Source organism: Dermochelys coriacea, chromosome 17 (assembly GCF_009764565.3).
Source record: "Dermochelys coriacea isolate rDerCor1 chromosome 17, rDerCor1.pri.v4, whole genome shotgun sequence".
Taxonomy (NCBI): Eukaryota; Metazoa; Chordata; order Testudines; family Dermochelyidae; genus Dermochelys; species Dermochelys coriacea.
Window position 1 is genome coordinate 793,364 of NC_050084.1, and position 19,149 is coordinate 812,512.

The window sequence follows — 19,149 nt, forward strand, 5'->3', positions numbered from 1 at the left end:
TCACTGACGTTGGGTTTGCTATCGATTCCCGCTGCACTCAGCCTCATTATCGCTGATGAGCTGCTGCGAGTGGCTGGCAGAGGAGACGGATGGGGAAACGGGGGAGTGTTCTCCTTGGCTCTCTTGGTCATATTAAATATTTACTGGGTTTGGTTTTGTTTTGTTTTGTTCCCTGGCGTATTGATCAGAGAGCTGGAGAGGAGATGCTGGGTAGGCCGGCTGGAGAGGAATAGCAGGGAAAAAATGCTGAGCAGCAACACAAAGTGCTGGGGATACTGCAGCTTTAAGGGCTCTCCCAGACTCTTCTGCCCACCCGCATTTACAGCTCTTGCATGTGAGTGAAGCCACCTCCCTGGGCCCCTTCTCTGCCCCCCTGGGACAAGTGCAGGGAGGGATGTCAGAGGAGCAGAGTTTACAGGCAGGGACTGAACTGGGCTGTGTCCAATTTCATTAGATGGGGCAATCAGGTGCTTCCATCCATCCCTGTTTGGCTCAGACAGGGCCCCCACCTGCAAGCACATTGGGCCCTGGCACAAAGCATGCAGGGAGGGAGGTGGCCACCCCAGCTCAGGGCTCACAGACCCATGGGAAGGGCCACATGCACAGGATCATGAGGGGCTCGCTGTGGCCTCTGTGTCTCTCCAGGGGAAAGGATGGGCAATGCCCCAGTGGACAGCTGGGCACAGGGGAGACTGGTGCAGCCAACTCAGTTTCTATTTAAAGAGATGCTCCACTGGAAAAGGAACAAAAGCTGAAAGAAGCTATAAATAGCATCCTCCTTCACACTGGCTCCTCTCACTCTAATACCCTGGCTCTGCTGCTGCTACCACTCTAGGCTGAGCAGCCGCACTCCCCTAGGAAGAGGCAGAGGCTCCTGCGCTAGCTGGGGTTGCCCCCCATGTGGCTATCACAGAGCTCTTCCTTACCAGACAGCTTCAAGGGTGTCTGTCGCAACAAGCAGCTCAGGTCTGTGTCAGAGAACACCTGAAGCAGAGAGCTGTCCAGACGGATCTGGCTGCAGATGGGGAATGAACAGCAAGAGCAGATGAGACTCTTGAGATCCTATTTTCATGCCGATGTCCGTAGGAGTAAAGAGCCGGGGAACAGAAAGTCCAGCAATATGTCCAGCCCGAACAGCTCTGTCTCTACACAGAATGTTTTTCCCCAAGAAAGTTTCCTCCGGGGACGAGCAGCTCTGAGGGTGCGCAGCCTGCGGCGCACATAGCGGGGATCCCTCTCTATACAGCTGCGGTAGGATGGGACAAAGGTTCACCAGAATGCAGCAGCTTTAAGCTTCCAGCTTCTGGAAACTGGACCAATTCACTGTTCCTGCATCACTTCCAAGGCCAGATGGGGCTGGGGGCCAGTAGTGCCCCCAGCACACTGTTCAGCAGTAAGCCTTCGAATCTGGCACAGATGTTTTTAGTACGTTTTATGGCAGAGGTGCGTGAATGAAACGATAAATCACGGAAAGAAGAGCAAGCCCACCCTTCACTTACTCCGCAGGGGGGTCCTGCTGCCGGGGGGGGGCGGGGGAGCTCCCTGCTCCAGGCCTGGCACACATGGTCACAGCAGAGGTGGAGATGGAGGGGTGGCCGGCCCAGACCTGAGTGCCCCTGGAATTACATGGGCCAGGTCACAGTGCCACTTGGTTTCATGGACTTTATTGAATAGCCCTACTCATCAACAATGAAAGCTCCACTCACCAGCAGAGAGCACCCTCCATGCCTCTGCAGGACGTTTCCAGTGCGCAGGTTGTATTATAATAACAATATTGACGCGGTTTCCCAGCACAGGGGTTTTATTAACTAGTATAATTCCCTCCTCTCCTGCCTCCAACTACTACCAGGTTCTTCCAACACAAGCAGCCAATCCCTGTGGGCAATCCCTGCCCTTTTTCAGTGCCGATTCAATGCGTCTCAACAAGTTGGCAGAGTGGCAGTGCATGGAAGAGAGAGGAGGCCCCACTTCATAATCCCCCCTACCCAGAGTGTGCTTTTCCCCTGCTTCAGGGGCTAGGCCCTGTCAGGAGTGAAGTCAGAGCAGCACCACTGCTGCAAAACTTGGTTGGGGGAGAACTGGGCCCAGATCTCTTCTCTCCCTCCATCTCTCCTTCTCTGTCTCCCCTCTCCTCTCTGCATCTCTCTCCGTCTCTGTCTGTCCTCCCATTTCTCTCCACTTCTTCCTACTCTGCAGTGGGGTTTCTGACACTTTGTGTGGGCCCCTCCCTTGCCCTGGAAGAGGATCACTGGATGCAAGAGGGAGTGAGCAGAGGAGTTTCAGGCAGACCTACTTTCAAGGCTTTAATCCTTTTTGCTTAAAGGATTTTGTTTTTTGCTCAGCAAAGATGCGGTCTGATCAGAGGAGAGACACAGAGAGCTGACAAGCTGCAGAAGGTGGAAAAAAAGGAGAAAGAAATACATATTTATTACCCTCAATTATTAAAAAAATAGAAAGCAGCAGATCTTAGGCCCTAGCAGAGGCACTGCAGAGTCATTTGTGTGAGAACTATTTTGTTTTTTAAAACCCATTGAAATTATAATATTATGGGCTTGATAGCAGAAACACCCAGCAAATTCTTGCAGAAAGAGGGACCGTGATGGAAGAAGTGTAGAACCCTGATACCCAGAGAATTACTGATCCCTCCAGATCCTGTTCTAGACAGTGGTAGGGAAAATCTACTGCCTTGTCCATCCACAGGGTGAAAGAGTGGACCGCTAGAAGTCCCATCCTGAATTCAGCAGGGGCTGCGAAACCAGCTTCTGCCACCCTCAGCCAAACAGAGAGCGAAGGACCTGTTCTGGGAAAAGAACTGATTTAGTCCGTCACAAAAGGGCAAAGATCGAAATGCTCAGACTCCAGGTGTGCTAACTTATACTGCACCCAGGCTGCTCATATAGGACAGACAGGGATATGCTCTATGAAGTCCCTGGAGTTACTCTGGATTTACACCAGGGACACTGAGCAGGATCTGCCCACAAGTAAACAAATCTCCAGACCTTGCTGCTGATTTGTGTCCTGCTACAAGAAGCTCTCATATTTCCAGGGTGAAGGTTTGTTCTATTAATTACCCTACTGATCTCACAGGTTCCCTCTTTCACTGCCTCCAGGGAGCTGCTGTGGCAAAAGACACAGGGAATTCCTAGCCCCTGGTGCAGAACTCAACCAGAAACCATTTTCTGGTTTGATGAGGTGAGGGCTAAAACCTGCCAAGGTGATTGTTGCCAATGGCAAATGCTGCATGGCTGTGGCAGAGCGGATAGGAGGTCTCCACACTCATCAGTGGCACCCTTAGAGCCACCAAGGAGAGCTCCCTCTTGTGGAGAAGTGAAAAAGGGACCCAGTATGCATGCAGATGGTGAAGGGGGAGTGACAAGAGGCTAAAGCTCAGACCTCTGTCCTCCAGAGACCTGGGCTTACATCTAAAAACCTCCTATAAGAGGCGAGTTTATGGACTCAGCCTATTCCCTAGTGCAGCGGCTGTTAATGTTCTCCTGGTGCGGGCCAGTTCTTAAGACAGAGACTTCCCGTTTCTGTAGTTTCCCTGTGGCATATCTAATGCTTGGTTACATAAAGTCATGTTAGGACAGATCAAAATAAACAGCCTCGCTGTGCTGAGTGCAGCTGGTTGGCTACGTGCCCCTGTTCTGGGTCTGAGCTGTTTATTTCCACTCCCTGGCTGCAGGTCCAAGTCTCCCCTCATTACTCGCAGCTCTTCCACTCGAGTCTCTCTGGGTCCTTTTGCAGTCGGGTTTTGCCACTTGTGTGTTTGCTACCTCCTCCACTTTGCAGTTGTCAGCAAATCTGATCAGTTAAATTTACACCAAAGAGATGCCCAATAAAGAAAGTGTCTCATTAACAGACTTCTATGCCTTTTCAGGAACCCAGACAGGCAGGGGAACACAAGGGAGTCCGGCAGGTGGGCAGGGAGCTCTGCCTGAAGACTGGCACATGCACAACTGAAATAGTCTAGCAGGGCAGGACTGTCTCTTGTTTCTATTGCACATGCTTCACCACTGTGACAAAGATAGCTAGAGTCCCACCACCACCACCACCAAGTGCTGCTCCACAGACCCCACACTGAGGTCCGCCAACCTACGGCATGGTTGTATTAATCACAGAATGACTGCACAGCTCAGCAAGAGCTGCTGCGCAGAATGGGATGGCCAGTTACAACCGGGGGTGTGGCAGTACAGAACTGGGGTGCGCTGACTGAGCAGTGCTAGGGAGCCAGAGAAGCTGCAGGTCATAATGGAGGTGATTAACAGAGCTGTGCATGGGGTTGCTCAGCATCTGCCTGAGGTCTGTCACTTCCATGAGTATCACAATTCACTCAATAATTATAAAACAAAGACACAAACCTGTGTGTCCGTGAAATCACGTGTCTCTCCTTTGCTAAGTTCAACAACAAGGGAACCTGCTCCCCTGAGCCAGTAGCACTGCAGTGAAGGGGAGTCCAAGCCTGCTCCAGTACCCAGGGTGCTTCTCCCTTGGTGTGATTGCCACCTGATAACCCCAGTGTGCAAGTTCACATTTTGCCTTGGGACCTACAGGTAGATTTATCTGGGTTTCTGGCTACACTTATCACCATGGTATCTCAGCGCTCACTCCCAAATAAGTGAGGAATTACTACAAGGTCCACAACACTGCCAGAGGCTTTCACCTTCCACTGGGTCGATGAAGTGAACTGGATTCTATAAAAATAAGACCAGCAAAACCAAAACTCCAAACTGACTTGCTATTTCTGCCACTAATACAGTCCTGGCCTGCTCAGGTGTCTAACAGTGCCGAAGTTCTTAAAGGTTTCAGAGTAGCAGCCATGTTAGTCTGTATTCACAAAAAGGAGTACTCGTAGCACCTTAGAGACTAACAAATTTATTTGAGCATAAGCTTTCGTGAGCTACAGCTCACTTCATCGGATGCATTCGGTGGAAAAAGTTCTCAAACTGCAGCCTATACAACACGTGTTGTGTACCCACAGAAAGGAGGCAGATCACATGGGTCTGGCTTCTCCTTCTTGTTTCCAAATGCTACTTCACATTAAAAGAAGCTAAAACTCTTTAAATACTTCCCTAATATTAACTTCCCATGTAAACTACTGCTGTAGTTGCCACAGGGATGTTATGACATCACGAATGGAGGCAAGTGGTCCATATACTTAAAGGTTTGAGAACCTCTAACTAGAGGCTTAAAAACAGTGTCTGGTTTAAGGGGATGAACTCGCCTACAGCTGCTGGACATTGTACCTGATGAGCATGCAGGACTCAGTTGGTATCGCCACTCTCTAAATACAAAGCAGTGCTGGAGAGATGCTATTCTTCCTAGAGTCCTTCCTTCAGACAGCCATTGCTGGCTGGGACAATGCCTGCACTACACACACTTATATGGACACGATCAGTGCCTCTGCACTGATAAACCTCCACTCTAGCACACAGAAGGAGTAGACAGGGTCTCCTAGTTGATGACCTGAACAAATGCCCCCTGCAGTCCGATGGCAGGAACCAAATAGGCCTCAAGGGTTTGTCTGCTCCATTTTAAAACCAACAAGCCTCTCTACTGCCCAACAGCCAAGCCTGCTCACCTACATTGAGCTCCCCATTGATGGACCAGTGATGCAGCCCCACGCTTACCCCCCTAACAGTGCTGGGAATCTGGTGGCAGGAGAACAGCCCTCCCAGCTTCATTGGCAAGAGTCATTAGAAGCTGCTTGTGAAGCCAAAGCAAGCTCAGAAACATCAGCTAGGCCAAGTAGACCATTTCCAGAGCCCGTGATGCAGATGCACAAACAGGGAAGCAAATAGAAAACAGCTGTAAGTGCTTAAAAATACAGGGAGCAAAAAAGAGGCTTTCTGCACCAAATGGAGCATTTTCTGTTTAATAACTTTTCAATCCTACTCTGCATAAAGAAGATTCTCTTCTAATATCTCCCTGCCACTGCTGCCCTGCATCTGCCACTCACGTCATACCCATCCATAAGCATTCTGCACCAGCACTGAGGACTGCCCAGATCAGCATTCTGCTGGCCTGGCCTCACCCTGCCGTCCACATGGGCAAGCCATCCCATGAACAGAACAAAACCCAGCTGCTTGGCAGAGCTATGCATACCCAGGACCAGGCTCCCGGCCTGGATCAGCAATGGAACCTCAGCTTCCTAGTCACTTGTGATCAGCGAATAGTATATTCTTGAGAGTGTCCATCTGACCCTAGGGGCATCACGCACAGGATGGTGAGTTTCCATGAAGACCTTCTTAACTGGGAATCTTGCTGGGGTGGTTCCTTTGGAGGCACAATCCAGCATGAAAATCCACATTTAGGCACCTTTCCAGCATGCACTGTGAGATCATGGCTACTCAGAGGCTCCCTCTCTGGAGTCATGTATGGAACAAACGGAGCTGTTACAAGAAGTGGTGCTAACCTGCCCTCTGAGCTTACCCTTAGTGATGTGGGCTGTCCAATACCACCGGGTTTGCATTTACTGTGACGTGTCAGTCTGCCTATTGTACATGCCTGTGAAAACCCTTGGCCAGTGCTCCAGCTATGTATACACATCCTTCTGCACAAGCTCAGTACATTGCAACAACTATGCTCGCAGTGGGTGTGTTACACTAGTATACCACTCTATGCAGACCTTTCCCATCAGCACCAAGGCACATGCACACTCACACACACTACGCCAAAATCCTTACTCAGCAGCTGTTTTTCTAAACAAACTATAACTTGGGTGGCTTCAGTTTCGCTTCTCCATGGACTCAGAGTGATTAGACAATAAAATCACCAGGCTGTGCAGTTTGCTTGTGCAGCTATTCCTATAACTGTTGCCCTCTTCCTCCCTCCCACGCTGATACACCCACTTGTTGCATCTTGTCTTAAATTAGACTGTAACCTTTTTAGGGCAGGGACTGTTTGTATTTGTGTTTCTAAAGCACCTAGCGCACCAGGGCCCCAATCCTCAATACAAATGAATACAATATAATAATGAACTGTGCACTCTATCACAGGTCCATCACTGCGCCAGTGCCATCCACTGATCGATCACACATCTGGAAAGAAAAAATCTCTAGTTGATAATCGTATATAGTTTCTAAATTTCAAGTTGACAACCCTAGTTGATTTATATGTTTAATAATATTAAACACTTTGTACAGCTCTTCACAAACACTGACAAATTCTCAGCTCCTTTGTGTGTCAGGTAAAGTAATTGTTACTATCCTTATTTCACAGAGGTGGCAAATGGAAGGTTCAGTGCTTTACCCAAGGCCCCCCATTAAATCAATGTCAGAGCTGGAACTAGAATTTTGGAGTTGCTGGCTCAGTGCAGTGCTCAGACCAATGGTGTTCATACCAGGTACCTCAGACAATGTGCTCCGACCATGGTGCCTGTTTACATTGGTAGAAATCAGAACTGGTTGAAACAATCAGTGCTTCCATAGGGCAAGACACAAACCAGTTACCATGTTATAAACACTGTGTAGAAACTCAGAATCCTGAGCAGGTAGGTCAGAATGATTATCCCCATTTTACAGACTAAGAGACGGGCATTAAGCGATTTGCCCAAGGTCACAGAGCAAGGGGGGCAAAGGCAGAATGAGAACTCAGGTACCCTGGCTCCCAGCAAAGTGCTCATTCCTACAGACTACACTGCTTGTTCCTTTGTTCAGTTTTTTATTTCATTCCCTTCTTTTAAAGAATTTTTTTTTCACTGTGATATTCAGGAGCAAGCTGTTTACACAGAGATAAGTCTCGTAACCTTGGGACACTAAACATGTAGTCTAGGCTGATGATTTCTTCCCACATTTCAGCTGAGTGCCTTGGGTGGGCACCCTATAGCTGGTTAGGCAGTGAAGGAGGATATCTAACAATCAAGTCTGCACACAGGATGGCTCAGGGGATTGATAATGGGTTATAGCTCCAGCTTTTTAACTCCAGCTTTTCAATTCCAGCTCTCTGCTTCAAATGTGGCTCAAGTTCTTAGCTGTCAAAAGCTGTTATCATTCAAAGGCTGTTCAGTGGCTTGTGTAAGAGGAAGTCCCAATGCAGTTCCTAGTGGACAAATGTCCACCTCAAAACTGGCACACTTCACAGAATCATAGCAATGTAGGAAGGGATCTCAAAAGATCATCAAGTCCAGACCCCTGCTCTGAGGCAGGATCAAATAAACCCAGACCTTCCCTGACAGGAGTCTGTCCAATCTTATTCTTAAAAACCTCCAGGGATGGTGATTCCATACCTCCTTTGGTAACCAATTCCAATATCTCACTACCCTTAGAGTTAGGAAGTTTTTCCTCAAATCTAACCTAAAACTCCCTTGCTGCAGATTAAGACCATTTCTTCTTGTCCTACCTTCAGTGGATATGGAGAACACGTAATCATTATCCTCTTTATAACAACACTTAGCTTATGTGAAGATTGGTATCAGGTCCCCCCTCCATCTTCTTGTCTCAAGACTAAACATCCCCAGATTTATGAACCTTTCCTCATCAGTCAGGTTTTGTAAACCTTAATCATTTGTGTTGCTCTCCTCTGGATTCTCTCCAATTTGTCTACATCTTTTCTAAAGTTTGGCACCCAAAATCGGACACAGGACACCAACTGAAGCCTCACCAGTGCCGAGTAGAGCGGAACAATTATCTCCCATGTCTTACATACGATACTCTTGTTAATACGGCTGAAAATTATATTAGCCTTGTTTGCAACTCATGTTCAATTTGTAATCCACTTTCCCCCCCCCGATTCTTTCCAACATATTATCACCTAGCTAGTTATTCCCAATTTTGTAATTGTGCATTTTATTTTTCCTTCCTAAGTGGAGTACTTTGCACTTGTCTTTATTGAATTTCATCTTGTTGATTTCAGACTAATTCTCTAATTTATCAAGGTCATTTTGAATTCTAGTTCAGTCCTCCAAAGTGCTCCTAACCCCTTCCAGCTTGGCGTCATCCTCAAATGTTATGAGAACGCTCTCCACTCCATTTTCCATGTCATGAATGAAAATATTGAATAGTACCAAACCCAGGACTGACCCTATAGGACCCCACCAGATACGTCCTCCCAGTTTGACTGCAAACCATTGCAACTACTCTTTGAGTATGGTCTTTCAACCAGTTGTGCATCCACCTAGCCACATCTCTGCAGAAGAGCTAGAGATTGAGTGGATCGGACAGAGACTATACTCCCTCGTACACCTGACAGGGCCATGAGGGAGGGTTGCTCCTCCAATACCCATGCTGTACCTACTCCATGGATAATAGGAGTTGATTCTCCAAGACCAGCATGCTAGGGAAAGGTGTATTGAAAATCACTTGGAAGCAAAGAGTAAAGCATACCTCTAAAAGAGAGAAGCAGTTCTCTGGCCTGGGGTGGGTTCTATTTTGATGTATTTTTAATGTAGCTCTTTGATCGCACTCAGAAGTTTGGAATGTTTGAAATAGTCTTGCAGTAATGGCTGAGTGGGCTGAGTGCAGGTGAAATGGCCGTGGGTACACACTCTGCATAATCTAGCAAATGGATCTTGCTGCAAAATAGGTGATCTACCGAGATACAGATACATTCGGTCTGCAGGACAGTGGGCCTTTGTTCCAAGCAGCCTATGCTCTGCAGGGCAAATGGCTGCAGATTCTTCTTAGTGTAAGGGCCGTGGTGGGAACCGGCTGGTGCCATGTACCACATCTAGGGAGGAGACACAAAATGCAGCTGAGGGACTACTTTTAGAATACAGGTATGCCTAGAAATGAGCAGAGTGTTGCTGCTGCCCTGTAGCACTAGCTATCCACATCCCAAGAGTCAATTCTCTGTTCTCTCTCATACTCACCTAAGCTCTACCCTTAAACTTCTTGGCCACTTCACAGTGATGATCCTCCACTCTGCACATTCTGACACCTCTAATGACTCCCACCTGACAAGCTTCAACCTGCATTGAACAAATAAAGCTGTGGCTTCCTCTCAACTCCCATCACAGAACTGACCTCTCCGAGGCAGAAAGATCTCTTAGATCTTTGGTACAGGAACCATATTTTAATAGCTGTTTTTCCAAGGCCCAGCTCAATGGGTCCCCGATCCCAAATGAGGCCTATGTTCTAATCTGATGAAAATGTTGTTATTAAATAAGGTCCCAGGCAAGAAAATAGCTCCTGATCTCAGCTCCGTCTCTCTCCCCTCCTTGAGGAAAACTACCCAGGATTACCCCTTTTCCTTCAGCATCAGTCTCTTTACACCTGAAGCTGGATGTAAAGAGAAACTGCCTAAAATGTCTGGTCCCTTCCCCTTTGCAGCCAGGCCCTCTGATGGAGAATGAACAAGGATTGATTCTAGTCAGTTTCTCTTTTCAAGTTATTAACAAAAAGAGCCTTCTGCAAAGGGAAATGGGCAGAAGTTCAGATTGGCCCCTTTATCTCCTTCCCTACCCCAGCAACTCCATCCTGCTTGTCTTCTTGGCTCCCTTCCAAGTACCAGCTGAGCAACAACATGAAATTAACTTAATGTCATTTTGCTGCTCATCTGGCGCATGAAGCTTTCAGCTAAGCAGAAGAGGCGCTAAAAAGACATGTCAGTGGACTGAACGAGCCACATGGACAACTTCAACCCCTAGACTCTGTTGTCCATGATCTTGGCATCCTCCTTGACCTTGAACTCACCTTCTCTTCCCCAATCTCCTAGTCTGCACATCTGACTATTGCCACCTCTGGAAGAACGCATGGGTACAGCATGGCTTTTGCTCCACTTCTCCTGACATGCTCATCCAGGCCTTCATTATTTTGTTACTATGATTGAGTCCTGCAGTGCCTAGCCCTTTACAGACTGATAAAGCTATCAATGTCCCTACTCCATAAAGCTCGCAAGCATTGGGACACCATGGTGAAGACAGCAGTGCAGATGCTCAGAGAGATTAGCTCTCCTCTTGCCATGACAATTGTAACTCCTTGCTCTGTAGCCTCCCCACATCCCAGCTCTGCAAGCTCTGGTCTGTGCAGAATGCTGCCACCCACTGGGGTGCTGGAACTAAGAGTGCAGGGGTGCTGCCCCTCCCCCACAAAGCTTGCAGTGGTTTCATCATACACAGGGTTGTCAGTTTGGTTCAATGGCTCTCAACACCCCCACTATACACACTGACCCACCTACTCATGTATGTGCAGTCACATGACATAGCATCCCTTCCTCAGATCTCTCCACTGGCTCCTGCTCACTGTAAGAGCCAGCTGAAAATCTCTCTTTGAGTGTTTAAAACCCTCCATAGGATTGTGTCAGCCCATCCCCTCACCCATCTCTCCCCTAGCATTGGCCTCCTCAGTGTCCCTGCCCACAGTCTGGCCAGCATGGGGAGAACCTTCTCTCTGCTCTTCCTGCTCCTGGTATCCCCTGTGTCTCTTCTGCTGCATCTCAGCTGGAAACCTTCATCCCTCCCCAGTCTGCCCCAGGCTGTTCTCAACAAGGCATCTGGGAGGTACAGTTTGTAATAGGACAGTCTGCACAGTAGTGCTAGACTGGGGGGCATTGCCATGGACTGGAATAAAGTCCCTCCCAGGGATTTCCACCCTGGCATCCCCATGGGACCCCAGCAGTGACAAACCAGCTCTAACATGATGGAGGCAAAACAAAAAGCCACAGTTTAATCCTCTTCACTCACAAGGGAAACTGCCCAAGCACATGTCTCCTGGCCCCTGAAATGGCCTCCAGAAACCTCTCTGCCCCTGGCCACAGCCTGCTGGCTGCTCCCTGAGACATCCCATGGAGTGGGTATGGGGAGCCCAGAGGAGGCCACAGCCCACACCAGTAGGAATTTCTCTAAGCTCCAAATTGCCATGTTCCTCTGACATGGAGCATGACCAGCTCACAGCTGCATTGAAGCTCTAGGGAAATGAGCGTGGCTCTAGTGCTCCGCAGAAAGTTCCTTGCTTCCCTCAGCCATTCCCCACAGAGAGGGAGAGCCTGGGAGTCTGCCTCCTCACTCCCTCTTGCTGTGGGGAAGGACAGACTGGCCCCTCCTGTGCACTGCGCACACACTCCCAGCATGTCTCGTGGGTTCTGTTTGTTTTCACTGGGGAAGCACTTGGGACTGTACCCATGTACCAGCCTGACTGTGCCATAGCACTGCATACTTGCCAAGGAATTGGGCCTATTCAAGCTGCCATACAGGGACCATCTGGCTACAGAAACTCAGAGAATGGAATGCATCTTGTAGGAATGCAGGCCTTAATCTAGCTGCTTGTTGAATTATTCAGAGATGGCATTAACTTATAAATGAGTGTGTTTCACTGATTTTGTGGTTGATGTACAGATAAATTCTAATGAAAGACAGCTACAAGATTTTAAATTATTAATTAGACTGCCACTTAACAAAGCCTATTTGGCACTCTATTTCTTTGCTTAACAAGACAAAAACTTTAAGAATAGGTTCTGTATTAGCCCAGAGGCTGTTGATTTGCATTTTGTTTTTCTAGCTCTGAAAATGAGAGCAGTAGATCTTGACCTTAACAGGCTAGTCCTGGTGAAATGAAACCCTTTTACCAGACCTTCCTTCCTGTTTGCGGGGAGCCGCTCCACCTAGTCTCTGCATCTCATTTCCTTTCCTTTTTTCAGACCAGGGCAATGCTTTTGCTATCCTCAGGAGTGCCTGGGTGATGGAGGGGCTGGAAACCAAGGCAGCTGCTACTTCTCTCTGCTCTGAGCATTGTCAGCAGCTCTGGGACACTTGGGATTCTGAGCAAGTTTTGTTTTCTGATGGGGTCCATTTGCAGGGATGGTGCTCGCCAGAGGACACAGCATACTGAGCACCTAGCCCCAGGGGCAACAACAAACTTGTTTTGACTAATGAGCTGCACAAAGTCCACTGGAAGTCAGAGGAACTAAGACTCGAAACCCAAGGCCCTGCAGCTGTCTTTATTCCCCAGCAGAGAAACTCCTTTCCGTGCTCCAGGCTCTCCAAGCGGGATCCCGAGTTCTCGCCTGTACATCATTCCAGGAAGTCCTCACCCTGGGAAAGCTTTAGTATTGGTGCCGCCAGCTATGCATTGAGAGACAGGCCTAGTGTCCTTTACTCCTCATGCCCCGGGCTCACATCAAGCCTATAAATCAGATCCTGGGCACCTGAACTGAATTCAGCACCTCGAGAGGCTGGCACAGACCATCCCTCAGTGCGAGCCTGTGGAGGAAGTGCCAGTCCTCCTGGTGCCACTTCCCTGGCCTGTTCCACACTCACCCTGCATTGGACAGGGTAGGCGAGAGTGCCTAGTGCATAGTGGAAGGGCTCAATCTCTCAGCATGGGCCAGCTGCAGCTGAGAACTTCCAGAAGAGGGAACCAACAGGAGGGAGTGGAGCCACAGCCACTGGAAACCTCTTCAGGTCCCCAGGATGCCTCAGTGGCCACCCATGGCCTGGGGGTTCAGAGCCTCAGGGCTCAGTGTGGGGGAGGTTTAGGTTGGATATTAGGAAAAACTTTTTCCCTAGGAGGGTGGTGAAACACTGGAATGCGTTACCTAGGGAGGTGGTGGAATCTCCTTCCTTAGAAGTTTTTAAAGTCAGGCTTGACAAAGCCCTGGCTGGGATGATTTAGTTGGGGATTGGTCCTGCTTTGAGCAGGGGGTTGGACTAGATGACCTCCTGAGGTCCCTGCCAACCCTGATATTCTATGACTTTGACCAGCTCCTGGCCTCTGGGCTACCAAGTCTTGGCCTGCCCCAGGACTCTACAGAGCCACACAGCCTTCCCAACCATTGCTTTCTGCATAGCCAGTGGCTGGCATTGGTGCATGTGTGAGGAGGGAGAGGACCCAGACTTTGGCTTCTTCCTTTGTAGTGATGTCAAAAATCTTGGCCTATGATGTCCTAGTTTGCCATGGAAATAGTTGTGATGTCACCTGCCCAGAGTTGTGACAATTGCAGGATCACACAGGCACAGAGGGGTGCAGCTGTGGGGGAACTCTTGGGACATGTGAGGGGGGCTGAGACTTTTCCTTGAATAACGCCAAACTTTAGCTTAGCTCGCTGCCCCGCAGCTCACTGCCTGTCCCTGAAGCCCCCTTCTTACAACAGACCCCCCCCTTGGCCTTCTCTTCCTGTGCTTTTATTGCCCTCCTCCTGGGCCAGTCATTAGGAATTAAAAACCAGCCTGCGCCAAGGATCCGCACAGCTCTGCCAAGCAATCCGCCAGCCCCGCGGCGCCCAGGCTGGCCTCTAGCAGAGCCCTCTCCCCTGCTCCCCCGGGCCCTGGCGGCACCGCCTGCCCGAGGGGAAGAGGAGCGGACCTAGGGTGTGCTGAGAGCAGCGCCCCTTCCCCTCCTGCAGAGCAGGAGCTCCAGCAGCGCCGTGCCCAGGCGCCGAGCGCCTCGCCCAGCGCCCGGGGAATTACATCACCAGCGGCTCGCAGGAGCCCAGCAGCTCTCCATGGGGAAAGAGCATCTTGGGGAAGCGCCCGGCAGGTGGGGAGCGCAGCCCGGCTCCCGGCGCCGCAGGGGTTAACGAGAAAAGACCCAACTCTCCAGCCTTTGGAAAATTAATGAGCTACCCTGGCAAGTCCTATAATCACCGCGTCTGGGGCTGTGAAATATCGATTCTGCTCCCGGCCTCCCAGGGGGCTTGGATCAGAACATCCAGCTTCGGGCAGAGCCGAGCGGGGAGCGGGGCCGGGGCAGGAGAGGAGCTGGGGGGGCAGCGGGGACACAGAGACAGCGAGGAACAAAGGGGACGAGACAAAGCCCGCGAGTTCCCAACCCCAGCTCGGTCCCGCGAGCTCCCCCCCCAACTCTTCCTTGCATTAAAGTTTGAGGCAGGGGCGATGCGCCCCCTGGTCCCCCAGCCCGGGCGTCTCTTTCGCGCCGGCAGAGCGCAGCTGGCTGGGGCTCGGTCCCCCCGGCGCTGGCGCCGCTGGACCCTGAGCGCCGTGGCCGGCACCAGCACCCTGGACAGCGGACCGGAGCCCTGGCGAGTCCCCGCCAGCTCCCGCCACGGCTCCTAAGTTTGGCGACACGGAGCCAAGTGCCAAAGTTGAGGGCGCCGCGGTCGGGCGCCAGGCGCGGCCCCGGCCCCTCCGGAGCGCGTTGCCCCGCGCAGCCCCTGCCCAGCGGCCCCGAGCCCGGACTCACCTTTGCGGAGCATCTTGGAGCCGGTGCCGCTGGGAAGGACGCTGCGAAACCTCCCGGCGCGGCGCCGATCAGAGCCCGGGGCCGGCTTGCGGGCGGCGGCGGCAGCTAATCCGAGAGCGCGGAGCCGGATCCCGGGGCCGCTGCCCCTGCAGGGGCATCGCGAGCGGGCAGCAGAGCCGGAGTCCGGGCTGCGGAGCGCGCAAGGCGGCGGCGCGGTGCTGGCTGCCTCCTTCCCTCCCCTGTGCCTGGCGCTCGCTCCCCTCGGCGGCTTTTAGGGGGGGAGCCGCCCCCCTCTCGGCTGGGCGCCGCTGCCGCCCCCCACCCCCTCGGGCTGCGCCAATAAAGGGCCCTCGGCGCGCGGGTCCCTCTCCCCGCTCCTCCTGCGGCGGCGGGTTGGGCTGGGCTGGGCGAGCCCGGCCGCTCCCCTCCCGTCGCTCCCGCCTCCCATCCAACATTTGTGAAAGTGCTTCGCTGCCCAGCTGCCACATCCGCCCGGCCCAGCCCGCTCCCGGGGCCACCGGCCCCTGCCCCCGCCCCGGGCTCTGGACATGCGGGCTCGGCCGCGGCCCGGGGGTGGCCCTGCCCCCACTTGCCCGAGGGGACCGTGCTCTAGGTGCCCTGGGCTGTTCCTCTGCCTCCCTACGGGGGGGCTTCGGGCGCCAGCTGCCCCTCGCCCTTGGGGAGGCCCGGGCTGGGCAGGCTCCGTCTGCCCGGCAACGAGACACGAGTCCCCGCGCCGAGCGCCGGGACAGGGGCCGGCTCGGGCCCTTGGCCCCAGCGAGCCCAGCGGACAGGATGGGGAGGGGGCTGGCCGGGGGCGCTCCTCGCGCTGACAGGCAGCTGCTGTAACTATGACAACGTGCCAGGCAAGACCCCCTCCCCATTGCTATGACAACGCAAGGAGCCGACTCCCCCGGCACGCAGGATGCACGGGCAATGGGGCCGCCGGGGGAGCCCGGCGCAGGTCGCCGGCCGGCTGGCCAGGGCTGTCTGCACCCGGTGCCTGGAGCCCCGGCGGCCCCATTGCCCGTGAGCCGCCGCGGTGCCCCCAGGCCCTCGGCGCGACAGGCTGCGGAGCCGCGGTGCCGCCCGGGACGGGCCCCGGGCGCTGGCCAGGTGCTGGTGGGAGCCCGGGGCGGGCGGGCCGCTCCCCTCAGGCCAGCGGGGCTGCTGGGCAGGCCGGGGCTGGCAGGGCTCCGGGGGCTGCTCCAAGGCACGAGCCAGGCCCGTTTCAAACAGCCGAAGTGCGGGACTTGGGTCTGGGGCGGCCGCAGGGGCTGCCTCCGGCAGCAGAGACAGACGGGGGGGCAGAGAAGGGAAGCCCCTGGGCAGGTGATCTGCACCCTTCAGGAAAACCAGAGCTGCGGAGGGAGGGGAGCGGATGGGGCTAAACACCCTGAGCGCCCCCCAGGTACCTCCAGTACCTGGCATTTCCTTCCCCTGGCTGCAGGGAAACCTGCCCAGGGGAGGAGGCCCCGGAGCCTGCACCACCTGCGGGCATACAGCAGCTAAGTGCTAAGCCAGGAATCCGCCTGGCGGCATCTGCGCCCTCCCTGCATCCCTGTCACTGCGTGTAGGCTGGGCCCAATGTCACCTGCCCCTGCTGGTCCCTGAATCCAGCTGGGAGCCAGGCTCCAGTCTGCATGTCTGCAGGGAAAGGCTCATGGGAGTGTCACCTGGGTAGATCTCTCTGTGCCACCCTTCCCCATCTCCTTCGCTATGGCTTTCTCTCATCCCTTGTTCTCTTTCCCTCTCTTTGGCCCCTTCCCCACTGCTCTGTCTCCGCCTCTCCTTTTCTCCACACTACTTTCTAATCACATGTGAGAGCCAACCAGAGTCAGCAGTCTGGGCTGTGACCAGTGATAGCACAGGGCACATTCCTGCCAGCTTCAGTCCACCATTGGGAGGCTGCAAGTCAGCCAGTTCTCACAGAGGCATTTTTGCACTTGAGTATTGGAGCAAGTTCACTCTGAAGCCAAGAGAGTGGGGAGCATCGCAGAGCCTCTCTCTGCTCCCAGCTGGGAATCCCCCCGCCCCCCAATGGGATGCTGTCAGGGGCCTCCCAGACGGAGATATCTGAGCGCACAGACACCAAAGAATGAAAGATAGATTTGGGCCTCAGGTTGGAGGCTGTAAGTCATGAATGATTCTCTCCACCAAGGGCCTGCTGTGGAGAATGGTGGGGAGCCAGGCCGGCAGAGTAGAGTTTGGGAGCTTCATAAAGTCTCTGTCAACCCAAAAGCTAAGAGAGGTTTTGGTGGACTAGTTTGGTGGATTTGCCTTCTATTCGGCTTTGATGGTGGACAAACTGGAAAGAGTCCAAACAAGAGCAACAAAAATGACCCAGCGTGTAGAAAACCTGACCTGTGAGGAAAGAGTGAGACAACTGAGCATGTTTAGTTTCGAGAAAAGACGCCAGAGCCTGAAACAGTCTTCAGATATGTGCAGGGCTGTTTTAAAGAGCACTGTGCTCAGTTGTTCTCCATGGCCAGGGAAGGCAGGACAGGAAGTCATGAGCTTAATCTGCAGCAAAGGAGATTTAGGTTAGATTTGAGGAAGCACTTGTAACTCTGGAGCTGAGCTCTGGGACAGGTTATCGAGAGAGGCTGTGGAATTCTCATCGTTGCGGGGTTTCAGAACAGGTTGGACAAACACCGATCAGGGATGATCTAGGGTTACTTGGTTCTGCCTCAGCACAGAGGCTACACTAGATGATTTCTCGAGGTCCCTTCCAGCCCCACATTTCTCTGAGCCTGAGATGTGAACATCAAGAGTGTGGTTACTGTTCTTTCCACACACACCTGGAATGCACCGAGCAGCCCAGTGACTGTACTTGCCTGGAATGTATAAACCCCTCCGCAGCCCTCAGAGAATGAGGGGACTGGGCACATTGGTGGGATGGTGTGAAAGGGGGGTGTGAGATGAGCCCACTGTTGGACGAAGTCTGTCCAGAGTGAAGCAGGCACTGATTACTCAAGAGCTGAGTAAGACAGAGTGCAGAGGGAAGGGAGTGTGTGGTGCAGCTGTCAGTCAACCTGTGTAGGGGAGAAAAGGTCTAATTTAATTAGTTCGTAATCAAATGTCTGAGAAGTCCAAATGCAGCAGCAAGTGTGTCAGTGTGTGACGCCAGCAAGAGGCATCAGGCCTGCGGGGATCCAACCTCAGCAGGGAGACCCCTAGGACAGCTGTGCTCCTCTGGGGCAGTGAAGCCTCAGGTGCCAGGCTGAGAGCCAGAGAGAAGGCCCTTCACCTGTGCAGTTACCAGGCAGGGGAGAGGAAGCTGAGCCTGAGTGTCCTCAGAGTGCACTGCTGGCCCAGCACATAGGCACCCCTGACTGATGATGATTTGCAGGAGAGAGAAGCCTACGGACCTAGGAGAGGCAAAGAGTAGAGCCCACTGGGGCCCCTTTATGAGAACTGTAATTCCTGTCCCTGGTGCTCCAAGACTAAAGTGAGGCAGTCATGGAGGAGCTGCTTTCCCTTCAGATGGAGCTGGGACTGAGGACAGGCCATGAGGATGTTTAGTGCTGTGGAGAGAAGCTAAAGGAACAGGCAGCCTTGTCTACGCAGCTTACACAACTTGTTTTGAAAACACAAAGAGCCCTGAGAGCAAGTAGGTCCTGGCACATGCTTTGGATCAGGACTCAAGGGCAGGTATGAAGAGAGACTTGTATGGTGAAGGAAAGCTGCAGCCCCATGTAAGGGAGGGGGCCCCTGTAGGCAGTATTTGGTCACCCATTACATCCCATTTTTGGGTGCTTGGGAACTGGTAGCTCGTGCGGGGGAACCTCAGTCACCCATTAGAGGTGGTCCCTTTCAGGTAACCTGCCATGTGGCCCATCCTTGGAGAGAGGATTGGCAGAGGGGAATCCATTCACTGCGAGGGAGCCACTGGAAAAGCCATTGTTTTTTGTGGAGATGGGAGGCCCACTCCGGGATGGAGCATGCAGGAGAGGGGCTGCTGGAATTATTACAACTGTGGCACAGAACCCTCTCTGTCAATGCATGGTGCCAAGTGTACAGCAGGATTGTTCCTCTGTCAAACAGCTAAACCAGGCTGGAGTGATCATTGGAG

At 52.6% G+C, this 19,149-nt stretch overlaps 1 protein-coding gene across 1 annotated transcript in view; it reads right to left on the bottom strand.

The window, feature by feature from the left end:
* RTN4RL1 (reticulon 4 receptor like 1) overlaps window positions 1-15,459 on the bottom strand; it is a 65,713-nt gene extending 50,254 nt beyond the window's left edge. Inside the window, exon 1 of the mRNA XM_038375801.2 lies at window positions 15,075-15,459. Coding sequence (XP_038231729.1) covers window positions 15,075-15,087 — 13 coding nt within the window. The 5' untranslated portion in view covers window positions 15,088-15,459. The remainder of the gene's footprint in view (window positions 1-15,074) is intronic.
* Between the last annotated feature and the right edge of the window lie 3,690 nt (window positions 15,460-19,149).